Source organism: Papio anubis, chromosome 6 (genome assembly GCF_008728515.1).
Source record: "Papio anubis isolate 15944 chromosome 6, Panubis1.0, whole genome shotgun sequence".
NCBI classification, from domain to species: Eukaryota; Metazoa; Chordata; class Mammalia; order Primates; family Cercopithecidae; genus Papio; species Papio anubis.
In genome coordinates this window covers 141,959,978-141,985,057 of record NC_044981.1, presented here as the reverse complement: position 1 = coordinate 141,985,057, position 25,080 = coordinate 141,959,978, and the positions used below count along the sequence as shown (strand labels likewise).

General features: G+C 38.3%; 1 protein-coding gene and 1 long non-coding RNA gene across 9 annotated transcripts in view; one reads left to right on the top strand and one right to left on the bottom strand.

Annotated features, from left to right (window-relative positions):
• The window catches only part of TBC1D32 (TBC1 domain family member 32), a 225,932-nt gene that overhangs the window by 113,203 nt on the left and 87,649 nt on the right, over positions 1-25,080 (bottom strand). For all 8 annotated transcript variants that reach the window (XM_017958365.2, XM_017958364.3, XM_017958362.2 and 5 more), the window contains one exon: positions 7,373-7,461. In XM_017958365.2, coding sequence (XP_017813854.2) covers positions 7,373-7,461 — 89 coding nt within the window. The remainder of the gene's footprint in view (positions 1-7,372; positions 7,462-25,080) is intronic.
• The window catches only part of LOC103884066, a 121,288-nt gene continuing 110,468 nt past the window's right edge, over positions 14,261-25,080 (top strand). Inside the window, exon 1 of the long non-coding RNA XR_001902184.3 lies at positions 14,261-14,346. This is a non-coding gene — a long non-coding RNA (uncharacterized LOC103884066). The remainder of the gene's footprint in view (positions 14,347-25,080) is intronic.

The following is a 25,080-nucleotide window of genomic DNA, read 5'->3' as shown; positions in this document are numbered from 1 at the left end:
ACTTTGGGTTCCTCCTATCTTTAAGTCAACAGACTAAGAAGGGAGTTACAGTGTTGGCTGAGGTGACTGACCCAGACTATCAAGATGAAATCAGTCTACTACTCCATAATGGAGGTAAGGAAGAGTATGTTTGGAATACAGGAGATCCATATACATGGTTGGGGATTGAGGCCTTTCCAATTGTAATGATACACACACACACACACACACACACACACACACATATATATGTGTATCCTATAAGTTCTGTCCCTCTAGGGAACTCTGACTAATACAGGGCATATTGAGTTTGTGGAGCTTGCGTGATACACAGATCCAAATGCCACATAAAACTTGCAAATATGCTCAGGATAGGCTTAGGGCTGGACGTACAGATATAGGGGTAGTCAGTAAAGAAGTGGTCGGCCTGGCACAGTGGCTCATGCCTGTAATCCCAGTACTTTGGGAGGCCGGGGTGAGCAGATAACGAGCTCAGGAGATCAAGACCATCCTGGTTATCAGGGTGAAACCCCATCTCTACTAAAACTACAAAAAATTAGCCAGGCGTGGCGGCCCGCGCCTGTAGCCCCTCAGCTACTCAGGAGGCTGAGGCAGGAGAATGGTGTGAACCTGGGAAGCGGAGCTTGCAGTGAGCCGAGATTGCGCCACTGCACTCCAGCCTGGGCGACAGAGCCAGACTCTGTCTCCAGAAAACGAAAAAAAAGAAGTGATCACTGAAGCCACTGTAGATAAAATGGAGGGTGAACTAAAGACATAACTCTAGAAGACAATTCTAATTGAAAGTTAAATAAAGGAGGAGAATAAAGAATTAGCAAAAATGAATGACACAAACGAATCCAAAAATAAAGAAGAACAAAGTCAGTGAGGGTGCCAAAAAGACTGTATCTAAGAAAGTATGGCACTTAGCAAAGACTCAAAAAATATTTTTTGAGTGAATGAACAAAAATGAAAGGAATACATTACGTTAAGTAGGCAGAATATAAAATGCTACAGAGAGGTCACGAAAATTAAATCATAATAAGGGTATAGATAAAAATACATAAGGTTGGAAAATGTGCCCATCCTTTGACTTAGCAAGTGTGCTTCTACGGATTTGTTGCGGAGCAACAACTATAAACATCAAGATATTTATCCATAGACATTTATAACAAAAACAAAAACCTACGTGTGTAAAAACAGAAAATTGGGATTCAATCATGTACTGGAACATTATTTAATCCTTTAAAATTATGACACAGATTAATATTTATAGGTGTGAATGGATAATTTTAAATACTTAAGTAAAAAAGGGAAGTCTCAAACAGCAACACTCCTATTTTTCCAAAAAAAAAAAAAAAATCTGTAGCTAAAGTCAAAATATGAGCATAATAGGGTTAACAGTGGTTACCATGAACAGGTAGGGGAATGAGTGTTGCTTTCTCCTTTTGTTTTCAGCATTCTTGAATTTTTCTATGTAAACAAGAATTGTTTGATTAAATTAGAATTTTGAATTAGTTACTGATGTTTTCAATCAGTAATCGATCGTTTTATTTTTATTAACTTAAAAAAATAAATTCTAGATATGCACATACATGTATGTATGTATACATGTGCATATAAAATCCAAAATGTGGATGGTTTTGTCATCATGTTATATTCTCATTTCTGATATTAAAAAAAGATTACATGAGGTAATTGTGAGATTATTTCTTATTACTTATTATTTCTTATTACTATTTAACTCTAGTTAGCAACTGGGTCACTAGAAATAAATAATTTGGTGATTTGCTGTGATGAAATACTAACATTTGGCTATGCTTGCTACTTGTTAAAATAACCAAACTGCTTTTAATTACACTAAAACAAATATGAATTTTTTTAAAACAAATACGAATTTTTAACTTTTCATATTAAAGTCATCTCAGAGGTCAGACTTTTTTTTTTACAAAGAAGCTAAGGATGTATAAAACTGTTCATTGTACTATATATAAAATTTACTGTTGGTGGGTAAATATAAAATAATAACAAACAGGCCGGGCGCGGTGGCTCAAGCCTGTAATCCCAGCACTTTGGGAGGCCGAGGCGGGTGGATCACGAGGTCAGGAGATCGAGACTATCCTGGCTAACACGGTGAAACCCCGTCTCTACTAAAAAATACAAAAAATTAGCCGGGCGTGGTAGCGGGCGCCTGTAGTCCCAGCTACTTGGGAGGCTGAGGTGGGAGAATGGCGTGAACCCAGGGGGCGGAGCTTGCAGTGAGCCGAGATCGCGCCACTGTACTCCAGCCTGGGAGACACAGCGAGACTCCGTCTCAAAAAAAAAAAAAAAATAATAATAATAATAATAATAATAATAACAAACAGCAAATGATTAATTTTAAAAGCTATTCTGTAAGTATAGACTCCCGAGTTTTGTTTTTAAGAAAATTAACAATAAATGGGCCACATTATAGTTTCAAATGAGCAAAGAAGAAATAGGTTTTAGGAGAACTATATTAACATTTTTAAACCATGCTAAATTTTAATATATATTTAACTAAGAGTTACTATATAAGACTTAAGTTGTGTAAACTAAGTACATATTTAGCACTGAAGACCAAAGTAAAAAAAAAAAAAAAAAAAAAAAGCTGCAATTCTACAGCTTATAATAAAACTTAATGTGGTCAGTTTGATATAAAGAAAACTATTAATATTAAATGATGATATAATGTTTCCCCATGAAATTTACAGCTTTTGTATTGAAATAAAATGTCCAAGAAGGAATATAACATTCCTCTAAACCTACTAAAAATGGTTAAGAAAAGTTCAAGCATCTAAGCCTTGGGCAGTATTGAAAGTTTCCAGGCAACTGTTTTAACCAATCAGCAGATTTAACAAATAAATGCTAATCAAAGAACTCAAAACGATCTGTCAATGTGGTAGACATGAAAGTAGAAGAAGATAATACTCCCTTAGGAAACTGAAGTTGTATTCAGAAAGAAGAAATAAATAAAATATTAAATCTGTGGGAAGGATCAAAAAGGCAAGAGACATGCAAAGAGAAGACAAGATCAGAATGGGCTATAAGTAACTCATGGAGCAAGCTTTGTGTTGAAGGATGGGTTGAATTTGTATAAGTAGACAAAAGCAAAGACAGTAGTCAAGACATGAAAAACAAGTATAGAGGCAGGAACAAATGCTGTTTTGTCCTTGAGGGAGATAAGGAGTCTAACCTCCTCGGAGCATTAGTTCAGGCTAAGGAAGGGTAGGAACTATTGTACACAGGAAAGGTAGAGATATATTAAGGTAAGTCACACAATGGTGTCCAGAATTTCCAGTAACTTAAATGATAAAAGATGGGTGAGAGCTTTATAAGAACGTGTTTCTTTTCTGCCTTAATTACCTCAGATTCTTTGACTAACTTAATATCTTACTCCTCACTAGATAACAAGGTTAAAGAGAATGAGCACCACATCTGATTCACTCATCATTGCATCCCCCATACTGGCACAGTCCATAGCTCAGAATGCGTGTTCAATAAATACTGGTTGAGTAAATATACAAGAGTAAATTTTAAAATTGTAAATCTTACTGTATAGTCATCATAAAAGGCACTTCATATATTAGGTCACTACACTGAAAAATGCAGATTAGTTTATTGCTTAATCACCCTCCTGGGGAGGGAGGAAGATAGGGTCTCTGACCCATCATGGTAGGTTAGGAAATGGGCAAAGGAACTACTTTTTAACACAGGTGAGGACAGGGGACGTGGGCAGTTGACAAGAGCATGAATGTCTTCATCTATCACAGTAGAGTTGATCAATACTGTCCAAAAGTGAAAAATCATGCTCAAACCTCTTGAAATGTTTTACATCATCTTTTCTCTTTACCTTAGAGGAATCGCTTAGAAAATAAAGACCCCCGGAGCGAAAAAACAGTTATCTGAAATTCAGCAATTCCTTCAGTCTCACGCTGGGGCTTCCTTTTTTTTTTTTTTTTTCCCTATAAAATTCAGTTCAAATTTAAAGTGGCAACTGTACTATAATTCTATTTTTATAAAAGAATTTATTTTTATATATCTGTATATCTTTCTGTCTGTATATGTATAGAAAGCGGTCTAGAATGATTTACCAGTGTTAATAATGACAGTTTTAGAATTATAAGGAATTTCATTTCATTATATTTAATTTTCTGCATTGGTTAATTTACTTATATAAAGATATATTGTTTTAAAAAACAGAAAAAAGTTATGATGACTTTCAAGATTAAGCAATTAAAGAGATGGTTGAATCACTTAACGGGATAGAAATGAAAGATTTATTTTGTTTGTTTTTGTAGGAGGAGGTTTGGGAGACCCAAGAGTTCAATTATGAACATGTTTAAACGAGAAATATATAAATTGAGATGTCAGAAGGCAGGTGTATATATAGGTCTGGTAGCTGAAAAGAGAGGTTTGGGCTAGTGATATAAATGGGGGCATCTACTGGCATATAAACGATATTTGAAGGCAAATGTTTAAGTGGAATAAATTAGGAGTATACAGAAAGTATACAGTATACTGTATACTAATTTCTAAAGTATACAGAAAGCTAGGATCCTTGGACCTGGGCCAAAGACTAAATCCTGAGCATTCCAACATTCACAGTTTGCCTAGAATGAAAAAAAAAAAAAAAAACTGCAGCAATAAGAGTGTGTGATAGCACAGAAATGGAGAGAATTTTTCACAAAGGAAAAAAAAAATGGTCCACTATATCAAATGCTACTGACAGTTGTAGTAAGATAAGAAAAGAGAAGAATGCACTAGAATCATCAGCATGGAAGTTACAAGTGATATAGCAATGAGCAGGATGAATAGTTCTGACAAAATTATAAAGTCAATGTCAAATCAAAGTGAGTTGGGTAAATACAGGTTAGCAACTGAGGACAGTTCGTATAGACATATTTTGCTATATAGATCAGTGGCTGCAAGGAGACACAAGGTCAAGGGTATTTCTCTGTGTGGTTTGTTGTATTTCATTGTAAGACGGGACATATGAAGGCATGTCTTCACACTAATAGGAATGATGTAGAATAAAAGGATAGGTTGGAAGAGGGAGAAAAGGGGTAGGGGTGAAGAGGGGAGGTTAATCAAAGGAGCACCCTTCTTGAATATTAGTCATTTACAATGTAAGATTTGTAATATCTTGGCAAATTAAAATTCAGACCTTTAAACAGAATGTGATGCTGTTCATGCCACATTTCACTAAGCCTCATATTAGCTTCATCTGAGTGTTGTGATAAATAAGTTGTATCAAGTATTACACTTAATGCTACTGCTACAGTTTTGAGGCAGAAGAAAATATAAAGTAAATGGAACAAGCAGTAATAAACATAGATTCAGACACATTAATGGATAATCCACTGAAGAGAAAGGCACAAGGAAGGTTTAACCAGAAACAAACAAAAATACTGTGGGAATAGGAAAGAAACATATGGGTAAAAATCCCAAACACACAGAAACACAAGATTTATGAATAATGCAAACCTATGATCTAGATTTATCACCATTAGATATCAATGACCAATAACAGACAGAAATTAGTAGAAAAATGAAAGTAAATTATTAGCTTAAAATATATGACTTACAAATACACCTGAATTAAAGATTCTTATGAATAGGAATCTCAAAACCTAAATTTATGAAAGAAAAACTTGTTAAAAAGCAAATAAAGTTAAAATACAAACTTTTCCTCAGAAAGCAATTTTGTCATTTTCTCTTTCTGAATGCTGATATAAAACAAGCAAATTACTAGGTAGCATGTTTATGACTACTGAGATACCGAAAAAATGAAGACAAAAATTATTTCATAGTAAAACACAAAAAGAGCATAGGTCAAGCAGATATAAAGAAAGACACGAAGAATTGCTATTAGAACTATTACTACTACTGTTTTTACAGTGCTTTCTGTGTGCCAGGTACTATTTTAAGCCTTTTTAATTTTTCATATCAATTATGACAATAACTCTATATGGAAAATAATGTAATTATCCTCCACTTTACAGATGAGTAACTGAGACCCCATCTCACACAACCAGTAAAGAAAGAGCAGGCAGTTTGACCACAAGTCCATGTTGCTAACCACCATATTGCACTATTCTATTATATCTATCAACAACGGGATAGTAAATTCTTTAGAGTAGGATAGAATGATAACATTTGGATATTATGAGAAAGCACATACTATGAAAATTAATGTATGTTATTCCCAGGAGCATTTCACTTCTTGGATTGCTTTTCACATAACTTAATAAAGTCCCATTGTTAAAATCTTCTTCCAAAGAACACTACAGAAAATATTATTCCACACAAGTGAGAAAATATACAGAAAAAAAAAAGAAATTTACTCAGTATATCAACAAGAGGCCAAAATCGATGTTCTATAACTGCAAAACTCAGAAACATACTTGCTATGCAAAAGGAAATTCTACTGAATGTAGTTTTTCCTAGTTTACCTCATCAAAACTTGCTATCTGATGTATCTGAGACTATAGACTAAAAATTAAAATTTAATGTGAAAACACATTTTGAGATAAAGGGCACACCACCCAAAGAACTATAATAGCAGCACCTTTGTTATACCTCCAATGAACTATAAAGTCCAAACACGAAGCTCATCTATTAATATACAGTTTTTAAAAAGTTAAAAATACACTATCATCAGAGAATTCTAACTTTAGAAAAATAATTGCTTCCTTTCTTAGGTGGTGAAGTTACTTTGCTAATAGAAAAGAAAGAAAAATAATGAAACTATGGAAATGGAAAATTTCCTTAATTCAGCTGTTTTTAAAGGTAGTAATTTACAGGTAGGGAAGCAAATTATAAGTTTACATATGAGCAAAAGACTGCGAATTTCACGAGTCCCTATAGCCCTACCAACTATGTCTTATTTCCCATTTGAATATGGGAAATAAAATATCAAGGAACATGAACTCAACTAGAAAGATTTAAACTTCAGGCAAAGTTGAAAAGTAATGATTAACACCAAAGAGCAAAACTTGGGCCTCAGGATAAATCATCCATTTCTAAGCCTCTTTTAAGGGTGTATTGTGACAAGAATCTAGCCAAATACCAACCCAGGGAAGGTGAAGTTGACTCCTGAGTAAACTAAATGAAATATAGTCCCCAAAATGCCTCTATTAAATTAAGGAATGGGAGACACTATAATAATACAGAATCCAAATTCAGACAAAGGCCATGGTACAAATATCTAATTGCCATAATTTACTGTGTCTATAACGTTACAGGAAGACAAATTACCTTTAAGCATGCTTTTAAATATTAGGTAATTTTAAATACTTTTAAAAGTAGATAGGACAAATGCTTATTTTTTGTGGAACATAAAATATAATATCAAAAGTAAAATGTAGCACTTTACCTTAGACCAAAGATATGTGATTGTTCATAGTTGAATAAAGAACGAATCTTAGCTTCAGAATTCAAAATTATAAGTCTATCAATAATATCCTGAAAAAAAAGAGACAAAGTGAGGCTGTACTTAACTGAAATCATTTAAAGAAAATTAAGTCAACAACAACTTATTTAGATTTGTGGCTCTCAAATTTGGCTTTATAAAGAAATCACCTGAGGAGCTGTAAATAATAATAATAATTATTATTATTATTATTTAATGTCTGGGTCCTAACCCTCAAAGTTTCTGAATTAACTGGTCTGAGTGTGGCCTAGACTTACATTAGGACTGTAAAAGTTTCCGAAGTGAATCTAGTGTTCAGCCAGAGTGGAAAACACTGATTTTGACCCTACTCTGGCACTAGTGAGCACCTTATACCACCAGTTAAATATTGATAAAATTGCCAAAAATGTAAACTACTTTGAAAAACAAATATAAAATCCACAAATTAGAAGAATGAATAATGGATCCAAATATTGTATCTAGTAACTATTTGAGATTTTCTTAATAGAGATTACCTGGCTCATGTAAATCAGCGGTTTCCAATCCCGGTTGAACATTAGAATCACATAGAGAACTTAAAAAAGATACACAGGTGCCCAGGTTCAACCCCGGGCCGATTAAATCACTATGTCTAGGGGTGGGATTCTGGCATTAATATTCTTTTAAAAGCTCCCTGTGATGTTCCAGTGTGTTGCCAAGGCTTCAAAACCACTAAAGCAAATACACACAGAACCTGATGATCTAAGTGCCAGCAGTTGTCCTAGAACTCACAATTTTAGCCAATCACACAATTTTGAACATGTTTTAAAAGGCTTTCTTGGCCGGGTGCAGTGGTTCATGCCTGAAATCCCAGCACTCTGGGAGGCCAAGGCTGGCGGACCACGAGGTCAGGAGTTCAAGACCAGCCTGGCCAACATGGTGAAACACTGTCTCTAGTAAAAAAAAAAAAAAAAAAAAAAAAAAATTAGCCAGGTGTGGTGATGGGTGCCTGTAATCCCAGCTACTCGGGAGGCTGAGGCAGGAGAACTATTTGAACCCGGGAGGTGGAGGTTGCAGTGAGCCAAGATCGTGCCACTGCACTCTAGCTTGGGTGACAAAGCAAAACTCTGTCTTGGAAAAGAAAAAAAAAAAAAAAAGAAGAAGAAGTCTTTCTTTCTATAATTCCCTGCTTTTACGTATATCTTTGGGTTCAGGCCTAAGAAATTTATTCATGGACAAATATCTATCTCTCTCATTGCTCATTTTCCTGACCAAGAAACTTGCTACTCTCCAATGAGTTTAAATTCAGGATATTTCTGTCACCAATAGGGCAAAAGATGAAAGGTTTTGCTAGGGAGTAAAGTCACATAATATTTATTGAGGAATTTGTTGCTTATGATACAAAGACTGTTTCATCAAATTAAAAAAAGAGGCAAGGGAATGAATTTGTAAAAAGGAGGAAATAATAGACATTTCAAAATCACATTTGAAAAATACTAATCTAATCAAATACTGATCAATACTAATGCAACAACTGGATTGTGGGTAAAGCTATCTAGTAGAAATTTGTACCCAACATATAAGAATGTATTTACCATTCTATAGGTTATGTTGTAGAAGTGTGTAAATAATACTAGCATGAGAGTTTAAATTGGTAAATATTAATAAACTACCTAGTAATGATGAATAAAAAGACTATTATTTTTAAATGATCTGTTACTGTTATCTACTACTTTGCTGTGCACTACTTGCTTCAAACATTACAATGGAACATAAGCTAAACAAGTCATATTCATATTTCCAGCTGCACAGTCACTCTCATTAATTGCATCACGACTCTTTCCATCTCCTTTAACCTCTCTACTTTTTCCTGAATTAGCTACATGACAGAGCCACAGAGATTGCCATGACTTGCTCAAGCATCTGAATACTATTAAATAAATAGTCTTTGCCCTGGACATAGTGATGAAACTTGTTTACTATCTACCTATTCTACAAATAGGTAAATGTTTTATTACTTAATAATTATTATAATTTTAAAGAAAGGACCTATTATCACTATTTTTAACCACTGTTAATCTTCATAAAACAATCTAGAATTGATCAGGAATCATTAACCTTCTTGTACCTGAGGTGAGAGAGGTTGCCAATTAGTTCTACGCATAGAAGTTTCTAAATGTATTATAATAAATATTCATTTATTAGTAGGGAATTCGTATAGGTGACTGAAATTTGCGCAGCTATCTGAATATAATGCAGAGCTCAAACTATTTGATAGCCAGTGACATCTTGTAACTGAGATTCTAGTTCTGAATCTAAGTACTAGGTACTGTTAGAATAAAAATGATAGACTGTATTACCAACAAGCTAATGGAAGAGTAGATTACAGTAATCTATCAACGAGAATGCATTTTCAAAGAAGAAGATTACACTGATGTATCACCACTTAGGGAAGAAAACAAAACCCCTGGGAAGCCTTACGGAGAGCTTCAGTTTCTAAGCACCGTAACATGTGTCAATAAGGGAATCAGCTTCCTAAATCAAGAAGCAGCTTCCCAGCAACGAACTAGTGCAAGAAGACCTGGGACTTACAAAAAGTAGACAGAAATTCCATATCTTTTTAAAAGATACTGTCCAGCTTGAGAATATTTTCAATAACCTACTAGGTCAGACTGAGGCCACACTGGAAAAACAAAAAGGAATATCAATTCTATATAAAGATATGTTTGAGTGCCTACTGTTTACAACTGCCCCAATAGGCAGGTTTGGGCTATGTGACTGACTCGTTTTTTTGAAGAAATAGGCAAGTGAAGGGTGAGGATAGGTCACATGTAACACCCCAATAGTTCTGCACTTCCACTTCTAGAAGTGGCTTATGATTCGTTAACCTATGAATAAAGCTAAGCTAATCAAACTCCTTCCTTGGGATTTTTCAACGTGGAAAAGTAGAGGAAAAGGCTGCTCTCCTACTTGGGGTTATAGAGAATTAAATGGTGACCCTCACATGCACACCAAAAAAAAAAAAAAAAGAAAGATATGTCCAGGGCCTCATCCCCAGAACCTGTAAATGTCACCCTATTCAGAAAAAGAGTCATTGCAGAGGTTAAGAGTCTTGAGGTATGCGTTAGTCCATTCTCACGCTGTTAATAAAGACATACCTGAGACTAATTTATTTTTTTAAAAAAAAAAAGAGGTTTAATTAACTCACAGTTCAACATGGCTGGGGAGGCCTCAGGAAACTTACAATCATGGTGGAGGGGAAAGCAAACACATCCTTCTTCACATGGCAGCAGGAAGGAGAAGTGGGGAGCAAAGTGGGGTACAGCTCCTTATAAAATCATCAGATCTCATGAGAACTCAGTCGCTATTATGAGAACAGCATGGGGGAAATTACCCCCATAATTCAGTTACCTTCTGTCAAGCCCCTCCCATGACACATGGGGATTATGGAAATTATAATTCAAGATGAGATCTGGGTGGGGACACAGCCAAACCATATCCTCCTGGATTATCAAAGTAGACATTTAATCTAAGACAAGTGTCCTGAGAGAAAAACGGAGGGAGACTTAAGACAGAGACGAGGAAACAGACATGTAAAGATAGAGGCAGAAATTGGATTTATGTAGCAACAAGACATGAAACAGTGGAAAAAAACAGAAACTAAATGAAAGAATTCTTCCCTGGAGCCTTGGGAGGAAGCATGGCCCTGCTGGCACTTTGTTTTCAAACTTCTGGCCTTCAGAATTGGGAAAGAATAAATTTTTGTGATTTAAAGCTACCCAGTTTGTGGTAATGTGCTATGACAGCCCTAGGAAATTAACAAAAGGGGAGAGGGTAAAGATATTACTACAGAATAACAGGTAGCCCCTCCTATGGGGAATGGAGGACTATGGAGTCCTCTCCTATGGAGAATACCATCTAGAGAAGAAGAAAATAATTATAGCAAACATTTATATATCACTTATTATATGCCAGGTGGTGATCTAAATGCATTTAGTCTTCACAACAATCCTAAGATGAAAATATTACAGCTCTTCTTTAAAAAAAAAAAAAAAAATTCACTTTATTGAGGTTTAATTGACATAAATAAGCTATACTAATAATGTATAAATGTGATGAGTTTGGAGATATGTATACACCTGTGAAACCACAACCACAATCTATGCCATAAGCCCATCCATCACCACCCAAAGTTTCTTCCTGCCTCATTGATTAGTGTGTGTGAGAAATAAAAACATTTAGCATGAGATCTGCCCCCTTAGCAAGTTATTAAGTATATAATATAGTATTGCTAACTATAGGCGCTATGCTGTACAGTAGATCTTTAGGATTTAATCATCTTGTATAACCAAAACTTCGTATATTTGACTAATACTTACTTGTTTTCTCCCATTCTCACGTCTAGCCAACACCATTCCACTCTTTACTTCCACGAGTTTAACTATTTTCGAATCATCATACAAGTGGTATTATGTAGTATTTGTCCTTCTTGTGTCTGGCTTATTTCATTTAGCATAAGGCACTCTTTTATCAAGAAAAAACTGAGGTCTAACTTGTTCAGGGTCACACAGCTAGTAAGAGGCAGAACCAGGAAACTAATGCAGGCAGTCTGGCTTCAGAATTCGAACTCTTGACCATTATTACACTGTGCTTGCCATTCAACAAAGCCAACATGAAATGCAGTAATAAGCAAAGGTGGAGGATGTAGGAGGACAGACACAGAGAGACAGACGTAGACCCGACAGCACTTGCAGTCCTGTTTCCAGCAGTCTCTGCTTTTCCTGAAAGTTAGTTATGTAAATCAAAAAAGTCCTATTTTGCATTTGTCTACCTAATACAATACCATGTTTACACACCATTATCATACAGCTGGATCGTAAGCATAGAAACTGAAAGGAATTTAAAAATTGTGTATATTAAAGGAAAAGGGTATTTTGTATTATTCACCTTTAATTTACTAAAGTACAACTTGGAAATTGTTCACAGGTGTTAGAATTTTGGTAGATACCTGACATGAAGCCATGAAAAATTAAGACCTAATATCCCTAAAAGCTAAAGAATCTCTTAAAATTTACAAGAAAAAGAACTACACAAATGGAAAAATAGGCAAAAATGAATGAAAAGACATTTAAGGGATAAGTAAATGTCAATGGCTATTAAGCATAGAAAAGGATGTTCTGTTCAGAATGAAAAAAAATATATAAATTAACATTTTTCACTTGTCAGACAAATATGTAAACTTTTGACCACATAATCTTCTTAATCAGCCTACCAGGAAACAGGCACTATAATATCTTACTGGGAGGAAAGCAAAAGGATTATTCTCTGCGAATGGAAATCTAGCAATAAGAACTGTACATTGGAATATATTACATGTGAATTTACCGTTCAACCCAGTAATCATGCTTCTACAAATCTAGCCTGAAGATACTGTGGTAGGCAGAATTCGAAAATGGCCCTCAAGATTCTCAGGCCTCAAACACAAATGCAAGCACTGCTGTGAAGGAATTTTTGCAGATGCAACTAAAATCTTTAATCAGTTGACTTTAAAATAGGAGATTATGGGGGTGGGCTTGACCTAATCAAAAAGCGATTTAAAAGTGGAATGTTCTCTAACTGGTCACAAAAGGTCAGAGAGATTCAAAGAATGAGAGGAATACGGTATAATGGAAGTTCTCCATTGATGAAATGCAAAAGGACACATAACACCCGAGAGTAGCCTCCAGAAACCACAAAGAAGTCCCTAGCTAATAGCCACAGAAAATTCAGGCACACCATACTAGACTTCTGACCTACAAAACTGTGAGTTAATAAAGGGGTGTTGTTTTAATCCACTGGATTTGTAAGAATTTGTTATATGACAAAAAAAAAAAAAATATATATATATATATATATATATATATATATAGACACACTGGCAAGTACAATATAAGCCAAGGCTATTAATTTTGGCATCATTTATAACACTAAAAGACTTGAAAGAACCCAAGTGTCCACCAATAAGACTGGATAAACTCTAGCACATCCACATAATGGACTATTATGCAACTGTGGGGGCGGGGGGGGGGGGGAAAGGATAAGAAAGAGCTCTCTATACTGCTACAGAGTCATCTCCAAGATAAGCAACAGAAAAATGCAAGGGGGAGGTGAGTATAGCAGACTATATTTCACTTACATCTAGAGGGAAAGAAAATACGCATTTTTTTTTTTTTTTCTAAACAGTTGTGTTTATTCCAACAAAAATAAACGTCACTTTCAGTTACCAGGGATAACTTAACTAACAGTTAGAAGAATTTTTCTTAAATGATTGTTATTTAATTCTAAGAACACTTTTATTATCACTATAGTATTCTGTTATATTTTGATTTCACGGTACTAGTGATGGATAAACTGGTTTGTATAATCTTTTTTTAATTCATTTCTTATTTCAATAGGCTTTGGGGGAACAGATGGTGTTTGGATATATGAGTAAATTATTTAGTGGCAATTTCTGAGATTCTAGTGAACCCAGCACCCAAGCAGTGTACACTGTACACAATGTGTAGTCTTTGATCCCTCACCCCTCTCCTACCCTTTCCCCCCAAGTCTCCAAAGTCCACTGTATCATTCTTATGCCTTTGTGTCCTCACAGCTAAGATCCCATATCTGGGTGAGAACATATAATGTTTGGTTTTCCATTCCAGTGTTACTTAACTAAGAATAATAGTCTCCGATTCCATCCAGGTTGCTGCAAATGCCATTATTTCATTCCTTTATTATGGCTGAGTAGTATTACATGGTACATATTACCACATTTTCTTTATCCACCCAGTGACTACCCAGCCCCATACAAGTAAAATGCTGTGGAAGATCTACTGGAGAGACTAAACCCCTCACCGGTATGGGGAACACCACTGTCCCAGTGGAACCTTGACCACACCCTGGAGCCCTATTCTTCCTCTCTGGACCTGAGCCAAACTGTGAGTGTCACAGAGCAGGGATAGTATGTGCTCCACTCAACACTGCACACACAGTTGCTTGACCACAGTGCCAAGCAAATGGCAGGCACTCCCTGTGTATCTGCTGAATAAATAAATAAATGAATGAACAACCCCCCCCCACACACACACACACAACAAAGGGATATAATTACTGATGTGAAAGAAATACAAATAATCAAAGACTACTATGAACACCTCTATGCAAACAACCTAGAAAACCTAGAAGAAATGGATAAATTCCTGGACACATATGCTCCCCCAAGACTGAACCAGGAACAAAGTGATTCCCAGAAAAGGCCAGTAACAAACTCCAAAATTGAATCAGCAATAAATAGTCTACCAACCAAAAAAAGCCCAGGACCAGGTGGACTCACAGTTGAATTTTACCAGATGTACAGATAAGAGCTGGTATCATTCCTAATAAAATTATTTCAAAAAATTGTAGAGAAGGACTCCTACCTAACTCATTCTATGAGGCCAGCATCATTCTGATAACAAAACCCAGCAGAGACACAACAACAAAAAAAAACTTCAGGTCAATATCTTTTTTATTTATTTATTTATTTATTTATTTTTTTTTTTTTTTTTTTTTTTTGAGATGGAGTTTCAGTCTTGTTGCCCAGGCTGGAATGTAGTAGCACAATCTTGGCTCACTGCAATCTCTGCCTTTTGGGTTCAAGCAATTCTCCTGCCTCAGCCTCCTGGGTAGCTGGGATTACAGGCATGTGCCACCACGCCTGGCTAGATTTATATTTTTAGAAGAGACGGGGTTTCACCACGTTGGTCAGGCTGGTCTCGAACTCCTGACCTCAGGTAATCCATCTGCCTGGGGCCTCCAAAGTACTGGGATTACAGGCGTGAGCCACCATGCCCAGCCCAGGCCAATATCTTTGATGAACTTGATGCAAAAATCCTCAACAAAATACTTGCAAACGAAATACAGCAGCACATCAAAAAACTAATCCACCGCCATCAAGTAGGCTTTACCCCTTGGATGCAAAGTTGGTTCAACATATGCAAATCAATAACATAATCCATCACATAAACAGGACTAAAGACAAAAACCAAATGATTATCTCAATAGATGCAGAAAAGCCTTTCAATAAACATCAACATCCTTCGTGTTAAAAACTCTCAATAAACTAGATATTGAAGGAACATAGCTCAAAATAATAAAAACCTTCTATGACAAACTCACAGCCAACATCATACCATTTACACAAAAGCAGGAAACATTCTCCTTGAAAACTGGCACAAGACAAGGATGTCCTCTCTCACCATCCCTATTCAACATAGTATTGCAAGTCTTGGCCAGATCAATCAGGTAAGAGAAAGAAAGAAAGGTCATCCAAATAGGAAGACAGGAAGCCAAACTTTCCCTATTTGCAGATGGCATGATTCTATATCTAGAGAACCCAAGAGTCTTGGTCCAAAAGCTCCTTCAGCTGATAAACAACTTCAGAAAAGATTCAGGATACAAAATCAATGCACAAAAATCACTAGCATTCCTATACTCCAACAATAGCCAAGTCAAGAGACAAATCAGGAATTCAATCCTATTCACAACTGCCACAAAAATGAAATGAAATGAAATAAATACAATACCATACCATACCATACCATACCATACCGTACCATACCATACCATACCTAGGAGTACAGAAAACCAGGAAGAAGAACTCTACAATGAGAATAACAAAACACGGCTTAAAGAACTCAGAGATGACACAAACAAATGGAAAAACCTTCGATGTTTATGGATAGAATCAATATTATAATGGGCATACTGCGCAAAGCAATTTATAGATTCAATGATATTCCTATCAAACTAACAATGACATCCTTCACAGAACTAGAAAAAAATATTTGAAAATTCATACGAAACCAAAAAAGAGCCTGAATAGCCAAGGCAATCCTAAGCAAACAGAACAAAGCTGGAGGTATCATGTTACCTGACTTGGAAGGACTATAGTTATCAAAATAGTATAATATTGGTACAAAAATGACAATCAATGGAATAGAATAGAAAGCCCAGAAATAAGGCTGCATGCTTACAACTATCTGATCATCAACAAAGCTGACAAAAACAAGCAATGAGGAAAGAACTCCCTGTTTGATAAATGTGCTGAGACAACTGGCTAGCCATAAGCAGGAAGTTGAAACTGGACCCCCTTTCTTTATATCATATACAAAAATTAGCTCAAGATGGATTAAAGACTTAAAAGTAAAACCCAAAACTATAAAAACCCTGGAAGACAATACAGGCAATACCATTCCGACATACAAACAGGCAAACATTTTGCCTTTGGATGCTTGGAGTGTTGATTCGCCAGCTGGAAACCTGAGTGGCCTGTGGCACCTTTGCCTGAATTTTGCTCAGGCCCACTGGGTTCATTCCACCCACTCGCCACTCGGCCTGGCAGGCTGTGCTCAGCTCATGCTACCAACGCAGATCCCATGCCTGCCCAGGATGAGCCAGACATGAAGTGGTGAGGGTTACGTGTGTGAGTGAACGAGCATGGGGTCCAGCCACTGCTCAAAACCAGGTGTGTCAGCTGCAGCAGGGTGGGCAGGTCCAGGCACTGGCATGAGTGCCAGCTCCCTGTTAAGCTGCAGCTGGACCAGGCATAAAGCAAGCAGCTTCTACTATGGGCACCAGGAAACACAGCAGTGTCCAAAATCCTGGAGATGCCAGGAACCACAGAGTCCCAAAGAGGGTGTCACAGCCATGGATCAAGGATCTCCTAGTCTGGGCTACGTGAAGGGCTAAAGTTCTTCTTTCTTTCTCTCTTCTCTCTTTCTCATTGCCCGCAACAGGGTGAGCATGAGTGGGAGGCGTGTTTCAGCCCTGTTTGTGTTATTGCTCTTTCAGTCCTCCCACTTGGTGGGTCCCAAGTTCTTGTCCCACATCCAGGAATAATGAAGTATGTAGACAACCAGAGGGTGAGCAAAGCAAAGAGGTGCTTTATTGAGCAACAATACAGCTCTCAGGAGACCAGAATTGGGTAAAGACTTTCTCCAGGCTGGTCATCTTGATGTCTGCTCAGCACTCAGCTGACAGGAGACCCACAATGTATATCTCCTCTCCACAGGCAGGTCGCCCTGCTGTCTGCTCAGCTCTCAGCTGAGAGGAGATGCACAGTGTGTAGCTCCTCTCCACAGGCAGGGCATCCCGACATCTGCCCAAGTTTGGCTGAGTCTGGGGCTTTTATGGGCTTCAGAGGGAACAAAGTGCATGCTGATTGGTCCACAGGCAACCACAGTCAAGCTCGGAAAAAGCACTGTAAGTCCTCACTCTGGTCTGCAGAACTGGCAGCTTGGTCCTCATACTTCAGGCCAACCCTGACTCAAAGGTGGGGCTTCACCAGGGACCCACCACTGTCTATCCACAGGCAGCTGAGTGGCTGCAGCTGTGCCTGGGAGGGTGGGACTACCACCAGCTCCATGGGGCATGCAGCCCCAGTCTTGCCTTCCACAATGAAGCTGGCATCATGGCAGTCACTGCTCCAGATGGGCCACCTCTGCCATCAATTTCATGACAAAGACACCAAAACCAATTGTGACAAGAGCAAAAATTCACAAATGGGATCTAATTAAGTGCTTCCTCACAGCATAAGTATCAACACACTAAACAGACAACTTACAGTATGAGAGAAAGTATTTATGAACTATGCATCTGACAAGTATCTAATATCCAGCATCTATAAGAAAATTAAAGAAATTTGCAAAAAGAAAATCCCATTAAAAGGTGGGCAAAGGACATGAACAGGCACTTTTCAAAAGAAGACATATATGCAGCCAAGAAGCACATGAAAAAAGCACAATATTACTGATCATTAGAGACATGCAAATCAAAACCAAAATAAGACGCCATCTCACACCGGTCAGAATGGCTATTATCAAAAAAGTAAAAGAGTAACAGATGATGGTGAAATTGTGGAGAAAAGAGAACTCTTATACACTGTTGCTGAGAGTATAAATTAGTTCAACCATTGTGGAAAGCATTGTGGCAATTTTCCCCAAAGAGCGACAAATAGAACTACCATTCAACCCAGCAATCCCATTACTGGGTGTAATGGTTAATACTGAGTGTCAACTTGTTAAATTGAAGGATAAAAAGTATTGACCCTGGGTATGTCTGTGAGGGTGTTGCCAAAGGAAATTAACATTTGAGTCAGTGGGCTAGGGAAGGCAGACCCACCCTTAATCTGATGGGCACCATCTAATCAGCTGCCAGCGAACATAAAGCAGGCAGAAAAACATGAAAAGACAAGACTGGCATAGCTTCCAAGCCTACATCTTTCTCCTGTGATGGATGCTTTCTTCCCTCAGACATCAGACTCCAAGTTCTTTAGCTTTGAGACTCAGACTGGCTCTCCTTGTTCTTCAAGCTTGCAGGCAGCCTATTGTGGGACCTTCTGATTGTGTAAATTAATACTTAATACACTCCCCTTTATATGTATATTTATATCTATCCTATTAGTTCTGCTCTCTAGGGAACCCTGACTAATACAGATTTTGGTACCAGGAGTAGTTCTAGAGGAAGAGAATATTAAGGTTGGAATTCTTTCATTAGTTTTGGGGTTTCTAGAGGACTCTCCTTCTAAAAGTATGGAGAACACTGATAGTCACTGGCATGAATTGTTTAGAGAGTTACACAAAATAAACGTATTTGACACTCCTAATTCACCACTCATGAGAGACAAGGAATTCAGTGACTCTATATGTAATATGGTTTGACCGTATGTGGAAATCCAAGGAACATAATGAAGTTGGTTGGTTGCTCCTAAGTTCAGTGAACAAAGTGATGAAAGAAAATGATGAACTCAGAGATTCTGTCTCCTGGCTTCAGAAGAAGATACTGAGCCTCAAATCTGCTAAAATTGCCCTGATTGAGAGTTTTATCTCCTGCAGAGAAAGAGCAGAAATTGTGGGAAAAAAAGTATGTGAGTGGCTGACCTGCAACAAAAGCTCCATGCACAGCCTCGCCAGGTGTCTACTGTTAAAGTGAGGGCATTGATTGGAAAAGAATGGGACCCTACAACTTTGAATGGGGACATGTGTGGGGACCCTGTAGAACTGGGGACACTAAGTTTGTACACTCTGATGAACCTTTTTTTTTGCCAGAAGAAACAGCTTCCCCATCCCCAGTAGTGGCAACATCCCCTCCCCAACCCATGGTGCCATCAGCCTTTCCACTTTTGTGGGAGGAGATAAACCCTGCACTGCCTGAGGCAAAAGTGATGGCCTCCCCTGAGGCAGTTGTCAGGCAAAAGAATGTTGATTCTCCTCAGGAGCTAGCCCCAACACCCTGTTTCCTTCTAGACCTATAACTGCACTAAAGTCATGCAGGCCCCTAAAGGTGAGGTTGAGAGCATGATCTATGAGGAAATGCACTACACTCAAAAAGAACTGCTTGAGTTCTCCAATTTATATAAACAGAAATCTGGAGAACAGGCATGGGAATGGATATTAAGGGTATGGGATAATGATGGGAGGAACACAGAGCTGAATCAGGCTGAATTTATTGATTTGGCCCAACTAAGTAGGGCCTCTGCATTTAATGTTGCAGCTCGAGAGGTTGAAAAATGTTCTAATCATTTAGTTGCTCAGTTAGTTGAAATATGGATTAAAAGATGGCCCAATGTGAGCACGCTGGAAATTCCTGATGTCCCTTGGTTTAATGCAGAGGAAGGGATCTCAAGTCTTAGGGAGATTAAGATGGTGAAGTTGATTAGTCGCTTTAGATCTACTCATCCCAGTTGGGAGGTTCCAGAAGATATACCCTTGACCAATGCCTTGCAAAATAGATTTGTGAGGGCCTCACCTACATCTTTGAAGAGCCTCGTAATCGCTCTTCTCTGTATGTCAGATCTAAATGTGGGAACCGAATTCACTCAACTACAAAATTTGAATAAAATAAGAATAACTGGATCTCGAGGTGGCGATGGCCAAAGAGTGGCACTCAACCGTCAAAGTCCAGGTGGGTGTAGCTACTGTAATGGACACCAGAGACAAAACAGCAACCAGAATAGTCCGACTCCTGTTTAGCTCTGGCACTGGCTAATCACGGTGTTCCTAGAAGTGAAACTGATAGGAAGCCTACTGCATTCCTACTTCATTAATATAAGCAGAAAACTTCTAGGTCGAACAGACAAAAGACTACTTTGAATTATAAAAACAGAGAATCGCGGCCCCTCAATCCATTTCCAGACAAGCCAGTTCATAGACTCAGAATCCCTTGAATGAAGGGGAGGCTGAGTCCCCTCAAGGAAGGACCCTACTACATTACTGACAATTTATGCAGTGAATTTTTCTCCCATCCTTCCCCAAGGAGACCTCTGGCCTTTTACCCAGGGCAACTGTGCATTGAGGAAAGGGAAATGATCAGACATTTTGGGGACTGATGGACACTGGCTCTGAGCTGATGTTGATTCCAGGGGATCCAAAAATGTCACTGTTGTCCTCCAGTTAAAACAGTGGCTTATGGCCATCAGGTAATTAATGGAGTTTTACCTCAGGTCCGACTTAGAGTGTGTACAGTGGATCTCTGGACTCACCCTGTAGTCTTTTCCCCAGTGCCAGAATGCATAATTGTCACAGACATACTTAGCAGCTGGCAGAACCCCCACCTACGTTCTCTGACTGGTAGGGTGAGGGCTATTATGGTGGGAAAGGCCAAATAGAAGCCATTATACCTCCCTCTACCTAGAAAAATACTAAATCAAAAATAATATCGCACCTCTGGAGAAACTGCAAAGATTAGTGCCACCATCAAGGACTTGAAAGACGCAGGGGTGGGGATTCCTAACACAGCCCGATTCAATTCTCCTATCTGGCCTGTGCAGAAGACAGATGGATCTTGAAGAATGCTACTGGATTATCCTAAGCTTAACAAAGTGGTGACTCCAACTGCAGCTGCTGTACCAGATGTGGTTTCACTGCTTCAGTAAATTAACACATCTCCTGGTACCTGGTATGCAGTCACTGACTTGGCAAATGCCTTTATCTCCGTTCCTTTCCATAAGGCCCACCAGAAGCAATTTGTCTTCAGCTGGCAAGGCCAGCAATAAACCTTTCCTGTTCTACCTCAGAGGTATATCAACTCTCCAGCTTTGTATCATAATCTTATCCAGAGAGAACTTGATCGCTTTTTGCTTCTGCAAGATATCACACTGGTCCATTACATTCATAACTAAGCTGACTGGATCAAGTGAGCAGGAAGTAGCAAACACACTGGACTTATTGCTGAGACATTTGCGTGCCAGAGGATGGAAAATAAATCCAACTAAAATTTAGGGACCTTCCACCTCAGTAAAATGTCTAGGGGTCCAGTGGTGTGGGGTCTATCGAGATATTCCTTCTAATGTGAAGAATAAGTTGCTGCATTTGGCCCCTTCTACAAACAAGAAAGAGGCACAACGCCTAGTGAGCCTATTTGGATTTTGGAGGCGACACATTCCTCACTTGGGTGTGTTACTCTGTCCCATTTATTGAATGACCTGAAAGGCTGCCAGTTTTCAGTGGGGTCCAGAACAGGAGAAGGCTCTGCAACAGACCCAGGCTGCTGTGCAAGCTGCTCTGCCACTTGGGCCATATGACCCAGCAGATCCAATGGTGCTTGAGGCATCAGTGGCAGATAGAGATGCTGTTTGGAGCCTTTGGCAGACCCCCATAGGTGAATCACAGCAGAGGCCCCTAAGATTTTGGAGCAAGGCCCTGCCTTGTTCAGATAACTACTCTCCTTCTGAGAGGCAGCACTTGGCCTGTTGCTGAGCTTTTGTGGAAACTGAATGTATGACTATGGCTTCAAGTTGACAAGAGGTGAACTTGTGATGGTTAATAGTGAGCGTCAACTTGATTAGACTGAAGGATGCAAAGTATTGATCCTAGGTGTGTCTGTGTGGGTGTTGCCAAAGGAAATTAACATTTGAATCAGTGGGATGGGGAAGGCAGACCTTTAATCTGGTGGACACAATCTAATCAACTGCCCTTGAATATAAAGCAGGGAGAAAAACATGAAAAGGTGAGACTGGCTTAACCTCCCAGCCTACATCTTTCTTCCATGCTGGATGCTTTCCTGCACTCAAACGTTGGAATCCAAGTTCTTGAGTTTGAGACTTGGACTGACTCTCCTCACTCCTCAAACTTGTAGATAGCCTATTTTGGGACCTTGTGATCTTGTAAGTTAATACTTAATAAACTCCTCTTTTTATATATATAGTATCCTATTAGTTCTATGCCTCTAGGGAACCCTGACTAATACACTAGGTATGTAACCAAAGGAATATAAATCATTCAACCAAAAATACATGCATACGAATGTTCACTGCAGCACTATTCACAACAGCAAAGACATGGATCTTGAAGAATGCTAACTGCTGTACCAGATGCAGTTTCATTACTTGAGTAAATTAACACATCTCCTGGTACCTGGTATGTAGCCATTGACTTGGCAAATGCCTTTATCTCTGTTCCTGTCCATAAGGCCCACCAGAAGCAATTTGCCTTCAGCCGGAAAGGCCAGCAATCTACCTTTACTGTCCTACCTCAGAGGTATACCAACTCCCCAGCTTTGTGTCATAATCTTACCCAGAGAGAACTTGGATAAGGTGAGACATGGAATCAACCTAAATGTCCATCAATGGCAAATTTAATAAAGAAAATGTGGATATATATACCACAGAATACTATGCAGCATTAAAAAAGAAGAAGATCATGTCTTTCATGGGAGCATGAATGGAGTTGGTGACAATCTAATGCACAAACAGAAAATCAAATACCACATGTTCTCAGGCCTAAGTGGGAGCTAAATGATGAGAACTCATGGACACAAAGAGGGGAACATCAGACACTAGGGCCTATTAGAGGGTACAGGGTGGAGGAGGGAGAGGAACAGAAAAGATAACTATTAGGTACTAGGCTTAGTACCTGGATGATGAAATAATCTGTACAACAAGTCTCTGTAACATGAGTTTACCTATATAAGAATCCTACACATGTACCACTGAAGCTAAAATAAGAATTTTTTTTAAATGAATACAGAAAGAAAACAAGACCAAGGTGTTAGGGAGGCAAATTCTATCAGGTGGTAATTTATTGCCTATAGAGAGGGAAGAATCAATAATGATTTCCAGGTTTCCGGTTCACTAAATTGTGTGACTAATAGTACCATATACTGAGAAAAACAGGAAACAGAATTGATTTGGGAAAGAGAAAACATTACATTCAGTTGTAGACACAGTAAGACTAAGATGCCTGTGACTGTTCCAGATGCCCATTGTCTGGTAGGGTCCTAATTATAAAATTGGCAGTCAAGTCATATAGGTCAAAGAGTTGTCAGTGTGTAACTGAAGCCATGGAATTGGATGAGATCACTCTGGAGGCCATAGGACAAACAAAGGAAAAGAAGTCTACAAGGACAACTATGCAGGAGAGACCAGAAAAGAAGGAAGAGAACAAGAAGTAAGTAATGCTGCAGTCACAGAAACAGAAAATTACACAAAGGAGTAGACAAACCATGTCAAATATTCCAAAGTGGTAAATTAAGTTAAAGGGTATAGGGATGTGACACGATTTAGTTGTGTCCCCACCCAAATCTCATTTTGAATTATAGTTCCCATAATCCCCACATGTGATGGTTAATACTGAGTGTCAACTTGATTGGATTGAAGGATGCAAAGTTTTGATCCTGGGTTTGTCTGTGAGGGTGTTGCCAAGGGAGATTAACATTTGAGTCAGTGGGCTGGGAAAGGCAGACCCACCCTTAATCTGGGTAGGCACCCTCTAATCAGCTGCCTGTGTGCCTAGAATATAAAGCAGGCAGAAAAATGTGAAAAGACTAGACTGGCCTAGCCTCTCAGCCTACATTTTTCTCCCTTTGATATACAGATATAGATACATAGATAGATAGACAGATAGATAGATAGATAGATAGATAGATAGATAGATAGATAGACAGACAGACAGACAGACAGACAGATAGATATAGAGAGACATATCCTACTAGTTCTGTTCCTCTAAAGAACCCTGACTAATACACCATATGTCATGGAAGAGACATGGTGGTAACTGAATCATGGGGGCAGTTACCCCCATGCTGCTTTCATGATAGTGAGTTATCATGAGATATGATGGTTTTATAAGGGACTTTTCCCCCTTTGCTCAGCACTTCTCTTGCCTGCTACCACGTGATGAAGGATGTGTTTGCTTCCCCTTCCACCATGATTGTAAGTTTCCTGAGGTCTCCCCAGCCATGCTGAACTGTGAGTCAACTAAACCTCTTTCCTTTATAAATAACCCAGCCTCAAGTATGTCTTTATTAGCGCATGACAAACTAATACAGGGAGGTTCCATTAGATTAGGGAATTATATATTTATTGGGTTTTGGCAGAACAATTTAAGTTAGGTAGTTGGGCAAAGATGCCAGGTTATGGTGGCTTCCCTGGTTGACAGAAGAGAAAAAAATGTAGAGACTTAAAGCACAGGCAAAATTTTCAGGAAGCTTAGGGTGGAGGGAAAGAAAGAAAACTACAGTGTGGTAAATAAAAGAAGGCATAGACCAAAAGAGTTGTTTGTTTTAAAAGGAACTCATATACATGTTTAAATCATGACAGAAAGCAGTGATCTTTCTACCGGGTTAAAACATAATGTCTTTGGGAGAAACAGAGTAATAGAACTGCAGTTAACTGTCTTAAGACCAAACAGAAAACA